We start from the raw sequence: 22,371 nt of genomic DNA, 5'->3' as shown, positions 1-22,371 counted from the left end.
CTTACACACTCTGTTAATTGGAGAGGAAGCAGCAGCATTAATATATTCAAACACACAGAGAGAATCACATTAACACACACTCTCAGGCAGATGTGTGTGTTTGAGAGGAAATGTGTGAACACGTAGGGAGAGCTGATGGGCGTTAATGATATTGATGCTAATTCTATCACTCTGTGTGTGTGTGTGTGTGTGTGTGTGTGTGTGTGTGTGTGTGTGTGTGTGTGTGTGTGTGTGTGTGAGAGTTACTGTGTGTGTCAATATCAAAGTCTTGTAGTTATTAATATTTCATGTTTGCAGTGATCAGTATTCAGTTTGTGGAGGTTTGGCTCAGTTCCTGCTGCTGCTGCTGCAGAGGACTCTGCGGTAAAATACAACAGAACCACTTACAGTGGAGACACAGTAGAATACAGCAGAGAGGCATTCCTATTGTTAATTCACTGGACTGTTTACCAAAGCTTCATGTGAAATTGTTCCTGTAATAGCATCGTGTTGGAGAAGAAGTGGCTCTAGATCTGAAAGTCAAAATGATGATAATTTAGTAATTTATGCTCCATTTTCAGCCACATATAAAGAGTCCTGTGGAGGACAAGTGAAATTCAAACAAATCAGCGAAATGGTTGAAGCACAGAGCTACATGAGTGTTTTAAACACTGCGTGTCACGTGTGTGGGGACAAAACAAGAAAAACCACAGTTTAAGTTGACAGTTAAGCTACGACTCAGCGAAAACTAGTAAGAAGAGTAAGAGTAACATCCAGCATCAGGCCTCGTGTCGGTCCGTGTATTTTAAGTTCTGCTTTATAGAATTTTTTCATGTGTATTACGTTTCCATTTCAATTCAATTAAATTCAATTAAAAACTTGAATAAATTGTTTTGCCTTGTTACAGTTGCTCAACCAGAAAAGATCCACATCAACATAAATACACAATGACATCAATACAGAGAACTCAATATATATACAGTGTATGTAAGATGGATAAAAATAGGTCAATATTTTTAGTCCAGGGTGAAATGACAACAGATATATGACAAGAAATTGTCAGTTTCCCCACCCCTTACAAAGGGGGGAGGAATTGTAGAGATTGATGGCCAAAGGTAGAAAGGATCTTTTGTGGTTCTCTGTGGAGCACTTAATGTTATTGAGTCTTTGGCTGAACGTGCTCCTCTGTCCAGCAGCACACTGTGCAGTGGGTGGGAGGGATTGTCCAGGATTGAGAGGAGTTTGGACAGTATCCTCCTCTCAGCTACAACATGTAGAGGGTTCAGCTGATTCAAGATGGCAGGACTCTGAGTTGTACCTGAAGTCTGAGGTGTACAGGGTGAAGAGGAATGGAGACAGAACTGTCCTCTGTGGGGCACCTGTGCTACAGATCACAGTGTCAGACACACAGTTCTGCAGGCAGACGTGGCTAAGCCTAAGCCAGTAAGCCCCCACGCTTGTCCAGGTGGGTGTAGGTGCGATGGAGCAGATGTATGATGGCGTCCTCAACTTCAACTTGGGGTTGATAGGCAAACTGTAGGGGGTCAAGTGAGGGTTTGACCAGAGGTCAGAGACACTCGGTCTCTCAAAGGCCTTCATAATATGTGAGGTAAGACAACATTTTCAGATGTAATTTAAAAAATATATATTTCTGTCTTCAGTAGAGTAGAAATGTGCGTGTCCGCTCACCTGATAGATGGAGGAGGATGCCCCACCCTCAGTGTCCCTAAAACTCAAAACAATCAGATACACAGACTGGGGCTCTGAGCAGATGTTTCTGAAAGTAAAAACGGTCCACATAGACCTATGAATAAGATGCTCTCTACCTGGCTGGGAATCTGGGAATTTCTCTGATTTGGACTGGGGCGTGTGCGGTTCCTGCTGAACGTTGTTGTTGCTTACGTAGGTTAAAAAGTAACTTTACACTACAGTACCAGTTTTCTGATTCAGTAAATTATCTGCACAGTCACTTGATTCTCAGTGTCTCTGTCACAGAATCCAGTTAGGCAACTCGGTAGATTTAAATGATGGACATGTTAAAAATTTGAAGAATATAAGAACATATGAAGAATATGATCTGGGAAGAAGCTTCCTATTTACCACAGGGTCTTGTGTTCTAACAGTTCTAACAAGTCCAACTCTGAGCTCTGTTTGCAAATGTGCAAATTGCAAGGTGTGATTAACAACATGAGATCATTTCCTGTAGCTCATCCACGGTTCAAAATAAACTCCATGCATGCAAACTGTGTGTGAGAAAATCAGTGCTCGGGTTCAAGCTCGATGCTGTTTCTATTGTCCTTTTAACCTAACGTGACGCTCTCCGACCAGAACAGAACATGAACTTGACCATGTTTGTCTCTGTGTCTCTGCTCAGTCAGAACAAGATGTCAGATGGATTAGACCTCGCAGCTTCTTACAGGTTCAGGTTGTTGGAACTCCAAGTTACAGGTCTGTCAGTTCCTTTATAGGAAAAGTGTGTCAGGCCCGACCTCACTGAGAACAAAAGGTTTTACTAAATGTTGGACTGTTCCTTTATCAAGTCTCAGATATTTTTAGAATGGAGTCGTTTCCTCCTGCAGGGACTCTCTGCTGCTAATCTGTTCTGTGATCTGCTGTTATTCACTTGTTATTCTGATCTTCTGTCCCGGATTAAACTGAGGAGAATCTCTAATTCTTCTTATTCTGATCTGATCCTGCTGTCAAACACACGGCTCTGTGTGTTTACACGTGCTGTCAATGCAAACAGGATTTAGTCCAGATTAGAGACAGAGCGTCAGGAATAGCAGCTCCGTGGCCACATCATCCATGAAACAACAGATGATTACGTGACAGCCACAGGCCCACAGACGGTTCTTCTCATTCTGAGGAGAAAAGACGAATTAGCTGCTTTCAGTTTGGATCGGATCAGAACAAAGTGGCCCAGAATCAAAGAGTGTCATGCTGCTGGCAAAACCACTTCAGACAGAGAGACAAACTACCGGTCCTGCAGCAGTGACACCGATAGAGACCTAAAACTGGACCTGAGACTTAAAACTGGACCAAAGACCTGGTCCACTTCAGTTCAGATTCATGGAACAGATTCCAACATGGCAGCTATGTTCTGAACACCTGAACCAGGTTGTCCTCTGACTCTGCCCGTGTCTCCATTGTAACCACAATAGAAATAAGGAAGGGAGGGGGTTAAACAGATCATTTGATCAACGAGCTGCATCACCACGGTGACAAATTGACTTCCTGTAGGGATGATGATGATGAAGCTGTGCGTGCGTGCGTGCGTGTATGTGTGTGTGTGTGTGTGTGTGTCTGTCTGTGTATGTGTGTGTGTCGGCTCTAAGACTCTCACGCACACAGGAAAAATTTGCCTTTGTGGGAAATTACTTTTTTATTTTGTGACAACTGCTGACAACACACACACACACACACACACACACACACACACACACACACACACACTCACAGAGCCCCAGTGGGATTTAAAGTGTGTGTGTCACGACTGTCAAACTCCCTCGATGATATCAAACCATCCTCATCTCTGTGAGAGTCAGAAAAAATTCATGAGCTCACCAGGGGAGTGTGTGTGTGTGTGTGTGTGTGTGTGTGTGTGTGTGTGTGTGTGTGTGTGTGTGTGTGTGTGTGTGTGTGTGTGTGTGTGTGAATAATAATAAAGCCGAACACACAACAAAATAATCCTGAAGCTGAAGAAAACGACAAAGGAGGAAAAACAAAGAGAGAAAGAAGTACGGTTAGTACTGCAGTTTCTGTGCTGTGTTACTGCAGCACCTCTACTAAAAGAGTTTGGTGAAATATGAAAAACCACGTGGGTGTCGTGGGCAGTAACACGTTACAGTAATTAGCTAAACAGGAGGATGAAATATGCTGCTGATAACTTGACCAAACATTGTTTCACCTAAAGTGTTGATATACTGCTTAGTTTACAGTTCATATTTTAATCTGAGGCTCGACTGATACAAGATTGTATCATTTTCATGCTTAATAAGTACAAATGCATGTTGTAATACCTCTTTATATTCGAACGCAGGCTAAACAGCCCACTGCCCAGAATAACATGCAGTCAGCTAACAGTGTTTTTGTACGACGTAGAACAAACAACACTATAATTCAACTAATTGACTACGATCGTCATCGAGGGTAGGGGGAGGAATCAGCTGGGAGGATGATGGAACTATGGTTAAATGCTTGGAGTGTTGGGGGGGTGGAGGAGGGTTACACAAGCGTTGGTCTGAGAGACAGAAAGACAGAATCAAGGTATTAGGATATTTAAAGAATGGACTGTCATTAATTCAATTCAATTCAGTTTTATTTGTATAGCGCCAATTTACAACAGAAGTTATCTCAAGGCACTTTACAGTGTAAGGTTTAAGACCTTACAGAAAATATTTATACAAAAAATTATATAGAAAACCCAACAATCCCATTTGAGCAAGCTTTAGGCAACAATGGAGAGGAAAAACTCCCTTTAGAGGAAGAAACCTCCAGCAGAACCAGACTCATGGTGGGCGGCCATCTGCCTCGACCAGTTGGGGTGAGTGGAAAGAGAAAAGAGAAAAGAACGGCAGGCAATAAAGACAACAACAAGCAGCAAGAACATTGGACAGATCAACTGGATTCTGGAGATGTACAGCTCGAGGCCGAGGATACCTGCAGAAAAGTACAGAGAGAGGGAGACAGAGAGAAGGAAACACAACTACAGGAGAGAGAAGACACAAAGTTAATGACATGAAATGGTAGAATTTGAATGGATAGAGGAGAAAGGAGAGAGGAGAGGAGCTCAGTTTATCAGTAGAGGTCCCCCAGCAGACTAACCTATAGCAGCAGAACTAAGAGATGGTTCAGATTCACCTGATCCATCTCTAACTATAAGATTTATAAAAAAAGGAAAGTTTTAAGTCTAGTCTTAAATGTGGAGAGGGTGTCTGCCTCCAGAACCTGAACTGGGAGTTATTGGGACAAACTATTAATAATGAATTACAATAGTCCAGTCTGGAAGTAACAAATGCATGACTAGTTTTTTAGCATCACTTTGGGACAGGATGCTCCTAATTTTAACAATGTTTGTCAGGTGAAAAAAGGCAGTTCTAGAGATTTCTTGAGATGTATGAAGTGAAGGAGATATCCTGATCAAAGATAACTCCAAGATTTCTTACAGTATTACTTGAGGCCAGTACTAAGTCATCAAGGGTGAGAATGTGATTAGACATAGTGTCTTTGAGATTTTTAGGTCCAAATAAAATAACATCTTTCTTGTCTGGATTTAGAATAAGGAAACTGGAGGACATCCAGGCCTTTATGTCTTTAGCAGCTTGAAGTTTGATTAATTTATTAGTATCTTTTGCTTTCATAGATATAGCTGGGTATCATCTGCATAACAATGGACATTTACCATTTAGCGCTGTTCCTTTAACCCCAATGACATGTTATAGCGTGTGATAAAATGTTCTACTGCTCTATCATAGTGAGCTTCCTGCCGGTCATCAGGTCGTTCAGTCCCAGCAAAGAAACTGCTGCTCTGAGGTCAGTCTGCAGCTGCCTGGCTCTGAGGCTCCTCAGAAGAGAAAGTAGGACAAAGCTAGGGAGGGTCCCCAAGAGTGAAGGAGAGGAAATGAACAAAGAGGAAATTTAACTGCACACACACAGTAAGTCATACAACTGTGTGTGTGTCGGATGGTGTCTCTTTGAAGAGTGAGAGTCAGCAGCAACCACAGAGATAATACGGGGGTGGAGGTGTGTGTGTATGTGTGTGAGCCTGAGGTAAGGCAGCCTGTAATCACCACCTCGACATGTTGAAAGCAGCCTGTCCTTCATTTACATACGGGGGGGGTGGGGGGGGTGGGGGGGGGTGGGGGGTGGGGGTGGGGTGGCATGAAAAAATTGAAGAAGAGAGAAAATGAGGGAGGTGAGAACAAAAGACGAGTGAAGACCAAACTGCAGCGATTACCAAAGTAAAGTGAAGCTTCATTGCAGACAAACCTGTAGCATCAGCACTGTTACCACGACTACCTGCAGCTTAACACACCTGGATCTAAACAGCCAATTAGAGAGCAGCAGTTCTCACAGTGATAGTTGATTTAGTTTCCACTCAGGTCACTGTGGAGTCTCCAGGGGTCCTGAATGAGGTTCCAGTGGTTTTAGATGAAACTACTTCTGTTCTGTCAATAATAACAGCAACAGCACTGTTTATGCAGTAACTTCATTTAAAGCTGAACTTATGTATCTTTACACACAGCTTTTTTTTGATCATCCAAAAAAGACACGTTACTCCCCTGTTCAGATCTCTGCACTGGCTTCATACAGCTGCTGTATCAGGTTCAAAGTCCTGACTCTTACCTAGAACGTGATCAACTCTCTGGCCCATTATGCTCTGCTAGTGGAAGACATCTTGTGGTTCCTTCACCTCAAAAGATCCCATGCTAAACTGCTGAAAACAGAACTCTTCCACAAATTTCTCTTCACTAAAATATTAATAATAATAATAAAAAAACTGCATTTACACCTACATGGAAACTGCTCTTTCTAGTCCACTTTACTTTATAGTAAAGTCAAGTTCCTTGACTTCACCTCTTAAGCCCCAAGCTCTATTCTGATATGCATTTTTTATTTCTCTTTGCTATTTGGGCTTATTGGAACCTGATAAGTATAAAAACTAAGCATCATCTTTTCATGAACACTTTCAGGAAGACATCATATGCCTACAACAACAAATTACAACACATTCAAAACATTTTGCATTAAAAACTAGCATCAAGCCCTTTTCTTTACACACCTATTTGTGAAAGGCTGTGTAACAGTTGCAATCAGCTAGAATGCACAAGAACCCAAAATGTGATGTACACGCATGTGTATGCCAGGTCCTGAAAGGTTAAATATTTTGCTTTGTACCTCACTTGTAAGTCGCTTTGGATAAAAGCATCTGATAAATGACTAAATGTAAATGTAAATTTAGTTTGCTTTACACATAGAAAATATTTGAGAGTCAGCGCCTTGACCTGATGCAGCAGCTACTGGAAACCAGAGCAGAGACATGAACAGTGGTGCCTCGTGTCCTTTTTGGTTGATCATAAAACATCTGCAGCGGGTGCAAATGCAGCATATGTTGAATGACTGGATCCTTCTGACTGTGTACAGTTTGATATGAGGAACAAGAAAGGTGCCTGAATTAGTGACAGAAGGCAGCCTGACTGATGCCTCAGAGATTAAACCCAGGGCAAAGTGTGACTGCTAGAGAGAAATGATCAACCGAACTGATCAGTATATTGGTAATGTCAGAGGTCATGACCCCACCACCACCACTACCAGTGAAAATTACTCACTTAAACCCTTGTCTAAAATTCTGTCAGCGCCCCCAACTGAATCAAAAACTGATCGACAGATTCAGACCAGCACAAACCAGCAGCCTGACACAAATACATAGACAAGGGTGTGTCCTGTTCTTCTGCAAGAAAAACACACCTTTATATCATCAATGGGGGGGGAGCTGACACACACAGACAAAGGAGGGGGGCAAAGGGAGGGCTGATCTAAATTCAACAGATCAAACATGAATGTATTTTCTCTCTCTGGGGCTTTTTCCTCATTTTTGACTTTAACGCTTCGCTGCCTCCAGCTCTCTCTACATCCCCCCTCCACCTCTCTACCTTCGTTACCCCACCCCCCCCCCCCCAAACGTTACCCCTCTCTCGTCACTCTGTCCTTCTCATAACCTCCCTCCCTCCTATCTGTCTTCCTTCTTCCTCCACCTCCAACTTTGACTCATTCCCATTTCACTTTTTGACAACCAACAAGTCTCTCTGTTCAGCTGCATGAATTATAGATGACCCCCCACCACCACCACACACACACACACACACACACACACAGGCCCCCCATCAGCTGAAGGAGGAAGTTATTAGCATAAAGACTGGCAGGCTGTGTGAGGATGTCCAGTATTACCATGGAAATGTTGAGGTATTAGCGTATGTGTGTGTGTGTCCTGAGGCCTCTCTTGGTGTTTCCCATCATGCACTGGGGCCAGTTAAACAGCAAGTTCTAGTCTGAACCGACACGCAGCAGGAGGGAGGGAGGGATGAGTGAGCATGACTTTAAGGGGAGAGAGAGATGAATAGTGTTTTGTATCTGAACTGGAAAAAACTAGAGTAGATAATTTTCCTGAAAGAAACCAGTCAGTGAGTTCACTGCAGCAAAACATCGAAGAACAAACAACATAATGAATTTGGCTACTTGTAAAATCAGAATAGACTTTAAAACATTTCTCCTCACATTTAAAGCACTTATCTTAGAAACCTCATAGTTCCATATCTTCCAAGCAGAACTCTCCATTCTCAGACTGCAGGTTTACTTGTGGTTCCTAGAGTTTCCAAATGTAGAATGGGAGGCAGAGCCTTTAGCTACCAAGCCCCTCTCCTGTGGAACCAGCTCCCAGTTCAGGTTCGGGAGGCAGACACCCTCTCTACATTTAAGACTAGACTTAAAACTTCCAGTTACTGGTCCTACCAACCTGTCCAGTGTTTTTGCTGCTTGTTGTTGTTTTTGTTGCCTGCTGTTCTTTTCTCTCTCCTTTTTCCACTCCCGCAACCGGTCGAGGCAGATGGCCGCCCACCCTGTGCCTGGTTCTGCTGGAGGTTTCTTCCTCTAAAGGGAGTTTTTCCTCTCCACTGTCTCCTGGTGCTGCTCAGTGGGGTTGTTGGGTTTTCTATATAATTCTGTATACAGTTATATTTTGTAAGGTCTTAAACCTTAAACACTGTAAAGTGCCTTGAGATGACTTGTGTTGGGATTTGGCGCTATACAAATGAAATTGAATTGAAATTTTACTGAGGGGTAAATGAAGTACTCAAAAACTCAAAAAAGTACCAAAACATCACTGTAGGAATACTCCATTACAAGTTCTGCATTCAAATTCTTCCTGGCTGATAAATGATGCTACAGTCTGTCACATAACCACATTAATATTTGAGCAGCATTTTAATGTTGCAGCTTGTAGAGGTGCACTGGGGGGTTGAGGTCGGCTATAGATCACACCTGACCACAACAAATAAATACCACATATAAAATACTCTAGTTCAGTGGTATCAAAGGGGGATGGATTCCGTGTCCACCCAGTCCTCCAACTTTAACCCCTGTGTAGGTCATTTGTCCAGGCTCAGTCTCAACACCTATTTTCACCCTGGACAACAACTGTACAAACAGTGCAATTTATTTGTGATTCAGCATAAAGACATCTGGTTTAGGTTTAGGCACCAAATTAAAATGGTAAGGATATAGAAAATGATGGCTTCCTTAGCTGGTAACAGTAACATCAATAGACAGTTATCTTAAACTGGACTCGACTGGACTGGATTAAAAAAAAAAATCCTTTGTGCCATTTGTCATCATTAATGTCAGAAACAAAACCCTTTTAACCAACAACTAGCAAATGGATTTGACAACCATGATGGGAACTACTAAATTAACTGCTAAACATGAGCCATTTGTCTTGGAAATTCACAGGTGACCTGCCTGGATCATCCTTTGAGAAGTGAAAATGCTGAAAATAAGATGGACCTGGGGAAGTGTTGGTGAAAGTTGAGGCAAGGGCAGGGCAAACAAAATCCACCTGGAGCTGAGATAGGAACTACAACCTGGGTAGGTTTAGACAGAGGAGGAAAAGATTTTTCACCAAAACTTCAATAAACCCTAAATGGTTCATCCTCTTGAGAGCAGGAAGGAAATCACTCACTGGTAAAAGGAGCAGAACAAGACAGGAAACAGCATTCAGAGTGAAACCAGTTTGACACCAGTTTAAAACAACGATGCATCATAAAAACCAAAAAACCCATGGGAGGTTTGAGCCATTTCACTGTGTTGCTGTGGATACTAGGGTGTTGCCATGGAGACGTTACTACAGGCAACTACAGTTTGACCGTCAGATGAAAAATGAGAAGCAGCAAAATATTTTATTAATAACTTCACAGAGAGACACAGAAGCAGATACACAGAGAGAGCCTGCAGGGCTCACTTCACCTGCTCAGGTGTATTTACATATTTCACATTTCTGGGTGTGAAGCAGATTCATGTTCCTCGACTTTAATCTGAGACGGTCACGGTTCAGTTCTGCTCTGAAACAGCAGAGAGGTTTTTCTCCTGCTGAGAAGGAGAAGTGGAAATAACATAAAATCCCAGCTCAGCTCCATGTTGGGTCAGGTCTCCGTCTCTCCATGGGCTGGGGGGGAACTGGAAACTGATCAGCTGTGCTGCGCTGCAGAAAAGGAAGCAATTAGTCCATTAACTTGTCTTTAAAGTGACGATCTTTGGGTTTGGTTGGTGAATAATGCTTGGAATTTCTACTGGATTCTGATGTTTCATGACAATGACAATAATAAGCTTTGTTCGCTAGTTCTTATTTCTAAGTAAAAAACCTTTACTGGTCAAAGTGTTTTATAGAAAACACAAGAGCATTAAGCCATGGTACCGTTTTGTTTCAGCCTCGTTCATGAACACTTTTAAAAAACAGTGTGTGAAACACTATATGTCTCAAACCTAATGACAGTAAGTTAATGAAAGATGTATCTGAGGGGGAAGAACCTTGATCTGCTGCTCTGTATGAAAGCTGCACTATAAATAAAGATGACTTGAAGACATTACATGAGTTGCTATTTCAAACAGAACAGGAAACAGAACAGGTTTTTTTTTTCCCAAGTCTTAGCTCACTGAATCTGTTGCTCGTCTGAAGATTTACCGATGTGACTGAATCCGGGTCAGATAAAGTCCTTGGACAGTAGCACTTTAATCTCTGCATTCCCGCATTCATCACACAGTCACATGGAAATAAATACAATGTGCGAACCACACAATTACTGATTTTTTTTTCCAGAGTCAGTGTCCAACATGTCTCCAACAGCCGGCGTTTAACTATCACCATGCCGACATTTACCCAACCCTCGGCCAACATTTAACTGATGTTTAGCCAACATTTAAAGGTGCACTGTGTAATATTAGGTGACATCTAGTGGTAAGATTGTAGTTTGCATGTGCACCCCCCCACACACACCCTTCCTGTCAGAGACAAAGCTGTGGTGGCCGTCAGGTTCCAGTAGCAATTTATGAAGGGATGAAGTTGCGTTAGATACTCGATAGTCTTCTTTACTTTAGCAGTCAACAAACTCAAGCTGACATTTCAGCACGAGCTGCTGTTACATGTGAATTTCAGTTCAGGACAAATAAAGTACGTAAAATACTTATCGTATGCCATCTTACGAAAACACAACTTTTTCACAGAGAGGAAAAGGTTGTGTTTTGTTTTTTCTGTTACATTAAAGTTTCATTTTATCCTTCTCTCACTTGTTGCAGGTAAAGAGGAGCTGCCATGTTGGCCTCCTCCATCCCTCTGTCACTCCTCTTCCTCCTGCTTCCCCTTCCGCCTCCCTCCCTCCCTGTCATTATGACCCCTGACCCAGCTGTGACATGGGTGGAGCTACAAGGTGCCCCTCTTTCTCACCTACTGCTGAGCCCAGAGGAGGGGCATCTGTATGTCGGTGGGGTCGACCACCTGTACCAGATAACCTCAGACCTGGAGGTGATGTCACATGTGACGACTGGCCCTCACTTGGACTCCCCAGACTGCCTCCCACCGATCGTCCCTCAGGACTGTCCCTCGGCCTCGCCCACTCACAACCATAACAAACTGCTGCTGATGGAGGAGGGGCAGGGGGCGGAGCCAGGACGCCTGATCGTCTGTGGTTCACTGTATCAGGGCATCTGTGATAAGAGGTAAAACTCAGGTCGGCAGTGATTTAGAAGTCTGGGCTCCTTACATGTCAGTTGTTCTTTAAGCAATAGGCGAAAGACCCGAACTGTTGAACTACTGCAGAAATAGAAACAATGGAAACACAGTGAAGCTCCAGCTAAATGTTACAAACTGACAAACTAACCAACAAGAGGAGGACAAACAAAAAGGGGATTTATTACCAAAAGGCAGGGGACACAGGCAACTAACAAACACTAACAAAGTAACAACTAAAAGAGACCCGAAACACAGTGGAAAAATACTAGCAAAACAATAAACCAGAAATACAGTACTAACTAAAAACGGTGCGGTAACGCAGGCCAAAATACAAACTTATAAACCAAACATACAAAGTACCAACAAAACAATCAAAGCACAAACAACAAACCAACAAACTATCACAAAATAAGAACGAGGCACAAATGCTAACCGAATCACAAACAAACTCACTAATAAGAAACGCAAAGTAACAAAACTAAATTCACAGCAGAAGGCAGGAAAACGCTAACGGACATACAAACCGAAAAGTACGAAGTAACAACAAAAAGGCACTGCAATGGCATATGGTGTAATTATGTTTGGCCCACGAGATGATATCAAATGTGTATTAGAGCTGCCCCCCCGGTATACAGTTCATACACTGCTAATACTACAAATTCCAGAATGTTTTGTTCAGTCAAGACCGCCAAGCGCCCCCTCCTTTTCTGTTGACAATCATTAGCATCCATGCAACCAGTCACCTCGGACAAAAGCCCAGAAATTAAGATTTGAACTGCTCAGTAATCTGTTTGTGGTTGAGATGGAAAACACAACAACCAATCTCCAAATGGAGCTGACTGAACTCCAGTAAAGGAGGACTCTGTGGGTGCTGCACAGTTTCCTTGTTTCCTCCCCGACACACTGCCCCAACTCTGTGCCCAAGCTGCTCAAATGCTCTTTATGTTCAGCAGCACTTATCTATGTTGATGAAGATGAACAAAACACCACTCAGGGGTCGTCTCATTGATGAACACCTTCACTCAATCAGCTCAGAGCCGAACCCCAGACATCTAAGTAGAGATACCAGGTATCTGTGTTGAACCAATGAGCATCAGAGTAAATCAGAGTGGAGCAAACACAGTTTGAATGATGCTGTCTTTATGCACTTTTTCTACTCCAAGGCATAGACTGTTAATAGTTGAAGGACTTAAGTAAATTATTATTATTTTTGGTTGTTTTGTTGTTGGCCTGTGAGAAATTGAGAGATTGAGATTTTCATTAAAAAGGAACTCGAAAGACTACAGATAGAGACATAATAATTTATTTTATTCATTTAAATAAGAAGTGAATACCACTGATGTGTTGTATTTCAAATTTAATTTCTCATTTGTTTCTAATATTAAGCTTTGCTTGCTCCAGATGGATTTGTTTCCATATGAAAAGGTTCAACATTACATATCTTCGTCCCAGTTTTACATTTTGGCCCACAGCAAATTTGAGTTTGACACCCCTGGTGTAGAGTAACAAACCAGCAGTGAACCAGAAGACTGAGGGGAGCTATAAAAGGAACGAGAAACACAGGTAAACTGAATCTACAATTAATGAGTCCGTATGTGTGGGCAAACAGGAAGTGACAGGTGACAAAAACAAAAACAAAACCAACGTGACGGGGCAAAGGGAGGAATTGTAACACTAAAACTCAACTTGTTTAAATTGTTTGTACAATGACATGACATCAGGCGATACTCAGTGGACATTTAGTTGACTCTCTATCTGGTTGTGAAGATTCTCAGTGGTCCAGGTCAGGTCTTACATGCTATAACTAGTGGTCCTTAATCTTCGCTTCTCTTTCTCTTCAGGAGTCTGTCTAACATCTCTCAGCTCATCTATCAGACATCAAACCCCGTTGACACTCAGTACGTTGCTGCCAACGACCCCAGAGTCTCCACCGTCGGCGTGGTAATTACCACAGAGAACAAACAGGAAGGAGGTGGTGTGGTGCGTCTGATGCTGGTTGGACGAGGCTACACCAGTAAAGGCCCTGGTGATATCCCACCAATCACAACACGGCGTCTGTACCCGGTGGTTCCACCTCGCCGGGCATTCTCTCAGGAGGAGGAGTTGGGGAAACTCGTTGTAGGAAGTTACTCTGAGTACAACAATCACTTTGTGAAGGCCGTCACCTTTAGTGACTATATCTACTTCCTGTTCTTCCGTCGGGATATGTGGCACAAAAAGGAATACCGCACCTATGCCTCTCGGCTCTGCACCTCGGACCGCAGCTTCTATTCATATGTGGAGGTGCCTCTGCTGTGCGATGGTGGGTACAATCTGGCTCAGGGAGCGTGGTTAGGAAACCACTCAGGTAAACCTGCCTTGTTCGTTGTCATGGCAGCAGGGCAGGCATCCACACCTGTAGCAACGAGTCGATCGGCGCTGTGTATTTATGGAATGGCCGAGCTGGATGCCATGCTGCGCCGTGCACAGGAACTGTGTTACACGGAGGGAGGACGGGGCAGCAGCGGGCAGGAAGAGGCTTACATAGAATACGCTGTGTCATCCAAGTGTCTCAAACTACCGAAGGTAAAATGCCTGTGAAGATTTTCAGTCATGAGATCACAGTTTACATGTGATGACATCACAGATTAGCAGCTGGCTTAGTAAGAAGCCGTCACCACTCATCACCTGTCTCCCTGCTGACCTTAATACCCCGTATGTGTGTAGGAGATTATGTGTTATCTTCAGCAGCTGGATTTATCATCAGACAGCTGTCACTCAGACATACACACAGCTGGTAGGACTCATCTGACCCACATTTACACAACACACAGATTAAACTGCAGGCAGAGTGAAAACAGGTTTAGAAATCCATCTAAATATCATATCTGCTAGAGACGCTGTTAGAGCAGCTCTGTCACGTGTTTGGTGTAATATATATATATATATATATATATATATATATATATATATATATATATATATATATATATATATATATATACTGTATATATATACCGGTTTATTATTCAGAGTCTGTTATTTATTACATTACAATCTTCAGAGGGAAACTCAGTGATTCTTTTTCACCTGGTAGGGCTCGCTGTTAGAGTACACCTGTGGGGGAGAACACACCCCAAATCCTATCGCTAGTGCTGTACCAGTCCAGGCCACACCCACCTTTATCTCCACCACTCAGCTGACCGCCGTCATCACAGCAACAGAGGCAGGGCACACCATCGCCTTCCTGGGAGACAAAGAGGGACAACTCCACAAGGTGACAACATAAATGAAGAATATGCAGCATGTCTATAAATGTGACGTAGATTTTGTGTTTGTAACCGAAGCAGAGGAAGTTTAGTTCATCTGTGATTCCTGCTGGAAATTAAGGGACTCAACTTCCAGTTATTCCTTCTCCCTCTGCCAGTTGGAGCCATCTTTTTCCAGTCTTTATGCTAAGCTAACCAGCTGCTAACTGTTGCTCATCCGTTATTGTCACGAAGTGAGAGTAGTTTTGATCATGTCCTCTAGCTCCCTCTGGTCCCAAGTGAAGGATTACAGGTATATCTATCAGGGACCTGTTTACAGTGAGACTGAAGTAGAGCACAAGGTTGACAGGTGACCTGCTGCGTTAACAGCTGAGTAAGTGGATCTACGATCCAACCCTCATCGATGGTCATGAGCTTTGTTGAGTGACTGTCATGCATGTCATACATGTCAGCACAATCCCCCATAAGGACCAAGGACTCAGTCCACCTCTTCTAGAGGTTTTCCGAATCTCTACTCTAGACTTAGAATACATTGGAGAGATCATGTTTCTCATCTGGTCTGACCGTGCTCTGATAGAAGAACTGCTACTGCACCTGAACTACTCACAGTTCTGAATCTAAAGACCGGGTCCAGGTACATGACTTATTATTTTAGCAGTTTGATCTGTGAACCAGTGAGCAAAGAGAACAGAACTTCTGCTCCAACAAGGCAGCCTTGAGCAAGGCCCTAAAACCTGTCTGCTCCAGAGACCAGACACCAGACTGGTTGTGCTGGGCAGCCTCCAGCTGGTGAATGTGATCCTCAGGCCTTTATTTCTCCTGACAGTCGTCCTGTTCACAGCTGTTGGACCTGAGGGAAGGAATCTGTGGTTTCCTGTTTGTGTTTGTTTGTAAGTAGAAAAGTCTGAGCTGCACCAGGAAACACCTCACAGGCTGAAAATACACAGCAACAAAACACATCTCATTTACATCACGCACACAAACACGCGCAACAGCGTGAACACAGAGCAGATTGTAGCCTGAGGCTCTTTATCAACAAAACAACACACACTGACAATGATACACTGTGTGTGAGAGAGAGATGACTAACAGGCGTTTAGCTGGAGGGGGTGGTGGTGGAGGAGGGGGTGTCACAGGGGAGCATGCTCAGGCTCTTGTTGTTGATTGGTTATTGGACCCCCAGGTGCACTCTGGGTATGGATCCAGCAGGGCGTCCCTGAAACATTTACAGTGTGTGTGTTAATGAGGTCTAATCCTGCCTCAGAGCCTCAGTGTGGTAAACAGCAGAGCTTTGATTCAACCTGTTAATATTTAATCTCTCACATGCAGTAACAACATGTTATCAGCAGCAAACTGCAGCACATTAACTCTTGGCGCACTCCGTTTCTGCTTTTGAGTCCAACCCAGCTGCAGGTCTTACTTCTGATCAACCAAAAAGGTCAAATGTCACCACTGTTCAGAACTCATCTCAGCATCACCTTCCTACCTGAGCTCCTGATCCAGGTCTACAGTCTTTCTCTCCCCCTGAGCTCAGCCAACAGAGTCTGGACCCTACAGCACACAACAGAAACAGATTCTAAGTATAGGTTTTCAGCTCAGTGGTTTCACGATGCAAAAGTCTGAAGTCTTGTATTCTACAAACAGCTGAAGATGGAGCTTCCTGCCTAGAAAGATAATTCTCTATTGTTCCGAAGCCGTTCCTCTGGTTTTACTGTCAGTGTCATCACTCTGCTTTTCTTTGGTTCTTTGGACCTCACTTGTAAGTTGCTTTGGATAAAATAATCTGACAAATGAATGTAAATGTAGGTAAAAGTTACAGGAAATGACAGTGTAAAGAGATGGACAGTGAGGTCAAAGGTCATCTGCAGGTTCGTACAGAGACCCTGGCATTGGAAATGTTTCTCAGAACTACAGCTGGGTCTTGTGCGTTGAGGAAAGTCATTTGCTCTGCAACACAACATAACATTTCTATAGTGAATTATACAGTGAAGAAAAAAGTCTGTGTCCCAGAATCCTCTCACACTGAGACATAAGCACGTGTCTACACATCGTCTTTAACAAACTCGAGACCTGCTCAATTCAGCATCTGGTATTTGGGACGGTCAGTATCCTTAAAGCTGGGGATTCTGCCTGAGAAACAAACCTGTGGATCAGATGATGCCAGGACGAACGGTGTGCACTAACAATCAGCCTTTGTTTTCTGCTTGTTCCATGTCTTTCTGTCTCAGTCTTTCTTTGAGACTCGACACCGCTGACGCCTGCAGAAGTGTCTTTATTGAGGAGAAGCAGCATCTCCTGGTGGCAGATTGGAGGACTGTAGTTCAGCTCGTTGCTGCTTCTCAGTCTGTCTTCACTTTGTCTGATTCAACTCCTAGATGTTAAAGTGACCTGTGTGTGTTCTGTTGTGTTGCAGGTGTTGGTGCGTCCCGATGGGTCTGGTGATCAGTACGGAAATGTGATGGTGGACCGTGGCAGCGTGGTCAGCGCTGACCTGCTGCTACATAGTAGTCAGCAGCACATTTACGTTTTGACGAACAGCAGGGTGAGTCTGTCCACGTGTTTTAATGACGTTTCCCTTTTAACTTTCCCTCCTCTTCCATTATTTAGTCCTTTTCTGTCCTGAGATGTGTTTAAACGTAACTGTCCTGTCTATCTCTAGCTGTCCAAGGTTCCTGTGTCGTTATGTGAGAGACAGGCAGATTGTCAATCCTGTCTGTCTGTCAGGGACCCGTACTGTGGCTGGTGTGTCCTGGAGGGAAGGTAAGTCTGTCTCTTCACGTGTGGTCATTAATCACAGCTATAAATCTTCACTGTACCTTATGTGATGTATTTTCTGCAGATGTTCACGTAAACATCAGTGTCAGCGTCACACTCAGGCCAATCACTGGCTCTGGAGCTTTGGACCAACCAACCAGTGTGTGACAGTGCAGAGTCTGCAGCCAGCCAATCAGAGCAAAGAGGAGCAGACACAGGTACCTTTGTTAGGTGGACCGCTGAGTCTGAGCGGATGATGAGCTGCACACAGGTTTGGTAAACACAGACATTATGAATAATGAAATCTTTGGATCGTGCAGCAGTCGACTGGTTTGTAAATAGATTTTGATTCTGTCCAATCAGCCATTGGTTTCAGTTTGTGTCCAGTGAAATGAACGTGCACAGATAATCCATCCCTTGATGATTCTGTCAGACTTGTGTCAGTTCCCAGCACAGATTGTTTTGTCTCCTTGTTTCACTGTGGGAATTTTGCTCAGAAATTCTTCCACTAATGTTTCATTGCCTTTGATCACAGAGAAGGCTGAGCAGTGGGATGGATTATTCATGTAGCAGCTTGTTGCTGCCTGTACCCACAGTGCGACTCTCTCAGCAGCGAATGCTCAGGGACAATCTGTATAATCACAACTAGTTAGATGACTAGTGTAGGTAGATAAGCAGCTCTCTGACCAACTGCTGCTGCGGCTGATTCAGACTGTAGTCGAAGGATGATGTCGTGGCTGGAGCGTACACCCTTACACTCTTACACCGATGGGGAGAGCTACCAGGCAGCTGACCTGACTCACCAAGGACTGGAATCGAACCACCCATCCCATGATTGGTAGACGACTGTGCTATTTTGGCCTCTCTGTCAACTGAACTGCAAAATATGTTTCATAAGGAATACAGTATAGAATATTTTCGTATTATATTCTAATATCTTAGCAGAACAGAACTGAAGTGTAGCACTGTCACCTCACATCTAGAAGGACCCGGGTTCAAATACACACGTCGCCCAGACTTTGCATGTTTTTTCTGTGTCTGTGTGGGTTCTCTCCGGTACTCTGGCTTCCTCCCACCCAAAGACATGTAGTTAAATTAACTGATGATCTGTGAATGTTTGTCTGTCTTCATATGTCAGCCCTGTAATAGACTGGACACCTGTCCAGGTGTACTTGCTGCTCACCCAATGACAGCTGGGATTGGCTCCAGCATTTGTGGGATTTTGGCAGCGTAGTCTGGGGTCGGTTCCTCTGCAGAGCTCGTGGGGCCAGTTAAGCAACACCAGCAGGCTCCTCAGCACCGGTTTATCTGATCATGTGTTGTCCATCTCCAAGGTAACACTGTTGGTTGTCCAGCTTCCTGCCCTCACCAAAGCTGAGTCTCTGTCCTGCGTTTTTGGGCTGCTCCCACCTCAGCCTGCAATCATCATGGGAACCAGCATCACCTGTCAGTCACCTTCTCCGGAGCTCCTCCCACCCGTGCCATTAGGAAGAGGTGAGTAACCAGAGAGCTGATACGGCACCTTAGTCACTCATTATACAGGAAGTAAATGTGCTTCAGGGCACCTCCCACTTTTTCATCTGACTCGGAGGGGTCTTTGAGTCCAGGATCCAGTTTGTGTGATAGCTCCATGGTGAGGATTCATTTATGGTTCAGGATCTACTGATGAAATTTAATTACCTCTCTGCTTCCAGATCACATGATCCTGCCCGTGTCACTGATGTTTGGTCACGTGATCGTCACCACAGGGAACATGACCTTCTACGACTGTGGAGCTGTGAGCCGACTGAACCAGAGCTCCCAGTAAGATCACATATTACACACAGTACAGTAGTGGTTTATAATGATATTAAGCACGATGATGATAATTTGTGACTCCAAACTGGATTACACAGGCTTAGTAGAAGAAGATTCTGAGCCGCCATGTCATCGTGGTCTTATTTATAATTTATTTTATCCACAGCACACATTCAAAGTCTTCAGGTTTTGGTTTGTCCTCAACGGATGATGATGATACTGATGGAGATGATGGTGGGGTGTGTTTCAGGTGTCTGGCGTGTGTCAACAGTGTGTGGAGGTGTAACTGGTGTCCAGTGGATCAGCTCTGCACTCACAACCACAGCTGCCCCAACCAACACACCATCCTCAACCAGAGAGTGAGACAGCTGTCTGTCTGTAACTGTGTGGAACTGTTTGTGTGGAACTGTCTGTAACTGTCTGTGTCGAATTGTCTGTCTGTCTGTAACTGTCTGTGGGGAACTGTCTCATGCTGTATCATGCTGGGGTTAGTGAGTCTCTGTCTGTCTGTCTCCCCCTATCACCTGTCTCTCTGCAGGACTCTTCTGATCCCACTTCCTGTCCTCTGGTCTTCGCCCTGCAGAGTTCTGCCTTAGTGCCGATGGGTCTGAGCACCACTGTGGTGCTACGGGGACAAAACCTGGAGGTCTACACTGTGAGAATGACTCGAATTATCAAGTGTTTGTTCCTTTTTCTCAGATCAAATCTGTGTCTATGGATCTGATCTCAGTGTAAATTCACCTGTTCAAGTCACTGTAGCTTTCTCAAATGCTTTAATGTCACGATTCGACGTTTGTGTGAAATACAATCAAACAAAAGAAAAATGTGGTTAAACGGGTCGTGGTCCGTTTGAGGATCATCAAGACAAATAACAAGAGATTCTTAAACTGTTAAACACGAAAGACAGAGGACGTGAACGTGTCCTTAGCTCCCGACAGTTGTGTGTCTGTTTGCCCTGAAGGTGGCGCTAGAGATAAAGTCCACGCTCCAACATCCACCGCTCAGGAGATGTAAACTGATTTTTCCTCAGAATATTAAAAACAGTGAAACTGTAACTTTAACAGTGAATTTATTTCTGGCTTTGATTAGACGCAGTCTTCTTCATGTTCTTCCTTCGTCTCTGCAGGATGAAGCTCAGTATGTCTGTGTCGTGGAGATCGAACAAGACCAGTTTAATCTGACGGCAGCTGTAGAGAAGAAAGACGACAACACGCTCACCTTCACCTGCAGCCCCCACCAGGTAATGTACACCTTTGTGTGTCCGTAGTTATGACTGTAACAATGAAAACAGAAGAGTGACTTAAACAACTCTCCACCTGTCTCTTTCTCTCTTTCTACCCGTCACTCTCTCTCTCTACCTGTCTCTCTCTCTCCTCTTGTCACTCTCTCTTTCTACCCGTCTCTCTCTCTCTCCACTCGTCTCTCTCTCTCCACCCGTTACTCTCTCTCTCTCTCCACCTCTCTCCCTCTCCCCCTGTCTCTCTCTCTCCACCCGTCTCTCTCTCTCCACTCGTCACTCTCTCTCTCTCTTCACCTGTCTCTCTCTCTCCACTCGTCACTCTCTCTCTCTCCACTCGTCTCTCTCTATCCACCCGTTACTCTCCCTCTCTCTCTCCCCACCTGTCTCTCTCTCTCCACCCGTCTCTCTCTCTCCACTCGTCACTCTCTCTCTCTCTCTCCACCTGTCTCTCTCTCTCCACTCATCACTCTCTCTCTCTTCACCTGTCTCTCTCTCTCCACTCGTCACTCTCTCTCTCTCTTCACCTGTCTCTCTCTCTCCACTTGTCACTCTCTCTCTCTCTTCACCTGTCTCTCTCTCTCCACTCATCACTCTCTCTCTCTCCACCTGTCTCTCTCTCTCCACTCGTCACTCTCTCTCCACCTGTCTCTCTCTCGTCACTCTATCTCTTCACCTGTCTCTCTCTCTCCACTCGTCACTCTCTCTCTCTCTCCACTCGTCTTTCTCTCTTCACCCGTCTCTCTCTCTCTCTCCACTCGTCTCTCTCTCTCCACCCATCTCTTTCTCTCTCTCCACTCGTTTCTCTCTCTCTCCACTCATCTCTCTCTCTCTCTCCACTCGTCACTCTCTCACTCTCTTCACCTGTCTCTCTCTCTCCACTTGTCACTCTCTCTCTCTCTCTTCACCTGTCTCTCTCTCTCCACTCATCACTCTCTCTCTCTCCACCTGTCTCTCTCTCCACTCGTCACTCTCTCTCCACCTGTCTCTCTCTCTCCACTCGTCTCTCTCTCTCGTCACTCTCTCTCTCTACTCATCACTTTCTCTCTCTCTTCACCTGTCTCTCTCTCTCCACCCGTCTCTCTCTCTCTCCACTTGTCTCTCTCTCCACTCGTCTCTCTCTCTCCACTCGTCTCTCTCTCTCTCTCCACTCGTCTGTCTCTCTCTCCACCTGTCTCTGACTTTTTAGTTTCACTATGCAGTGAGTAAGCTTCTGTATTCAGCTCCTATCTACCTGCGCAGAGGAGAGAGACGCATTGACGCTTCACCTGGCCTTAGACGTAAGACCCTTACCTGTCTGTTTGAGATATACAGGTGTGTGTGTGTGTATGTGTGTGTGTGTGTGTGTGTGTATGGCTGATACCTGTTTTCTGTGTTTTCCAGTCCAACTGTACGACTGCTCAGCCGGCCAGTCAGACTGTTCACAGTGCAGGGCAGTACCTGAGGAGTATGGCTGTGTGTGGTGTCCAGGAAGCCCCACCCCCAGCTGTGTGTACAACCAATCATGCTTAAGCACACCTGCAGAAACCTGCCCGCCTCCTCAGATCACACAGGTGAGTTTAATGACAATGTTTGTCTGT

The 22,371-nt window shown here is 44.4% G+C and overlaps 1 protein-coding gene across 3 annotated transcripts in view; it reads left to right on the top strand.

The window, feature by feature from the left end:
• plxnb3 (plexin B3) overlaps window positions 1–22,371 on the top strand; it is a 62,333-nt gene that overhangs the window by 25,822 nt on the left and 14,140 nt on the right. For all 3 annotated transcript variants that reach the window (XM_026367676.1, XM_026367677.1, XM_026367678.1), the window contains 13 exons: window positions 11,323–11,742; window positions 13,597–14,320; window positions 14,832–15,011; window positions 17,417–17,545; window positions 17,663–17,763; window positions 17,843–17,975; window positions 19,092–19,251; window positions 19,452–19,560; window positions 19,805–19,913; window positions 20,093–20,209; window positions 20,681–20,794; window positions 21,981–22,071; window positions 22,175–22,344. In XM_026367676.1, the coding sequence (XP_026223461.1) occupies window positions 11,339–11,742; window positions 13,597–14,320; window positions 14,832–15,011; window positions 17,417–17,545; window positions 17,663–17,763; window positions 17,843–17,975; window positions 19,092–19,251; window positions 19,452–19,560; window positions 19,805–19,913; window positions 20,093–20,209; window positions 20,681–20,794; window positions 21,981–22,071; window positions 22,175–22,344 (2,541 nt within the window). In that variant the 5' untranslated portion in view covers window positions 11,323–11,338. The remainder of the gene's footprint in view (window positions 1–11,322; window positions 11,743–13,596; window positions 14,321–14,831; window positions 15,012–17,416; window positions 17,546–17,662; window positions 17,764–17,842; window positions 17,976–19,091; window positions 19,252–19,451; window positions 19,561–19,804; window positions 19,914–20,092; window positions 20,210–20,680; window positions 20,795–21,980; window positions 22,072–22,174; window positions 22,345–22,371) is intronic.

This window comes from Anabas testudineus, chromosome 7 (assembly GCF_900324465.2).
Source record: "Anabas testudineus chromosome 7, fAnaTes1.2, whole genome shotgun sequence".
Taxonomy (NCBI): Eukaryota; Metazoa; Chordata; class Actinopteri; order Anabantiformes; family Anabantidae; genus Anabas; species Anabas testudineus.
The sequence above is the reverse complement of the archived record's forward strand: the minus strand, read 5'-3'. Positions and strand labels throughout refer to the sequence as shown.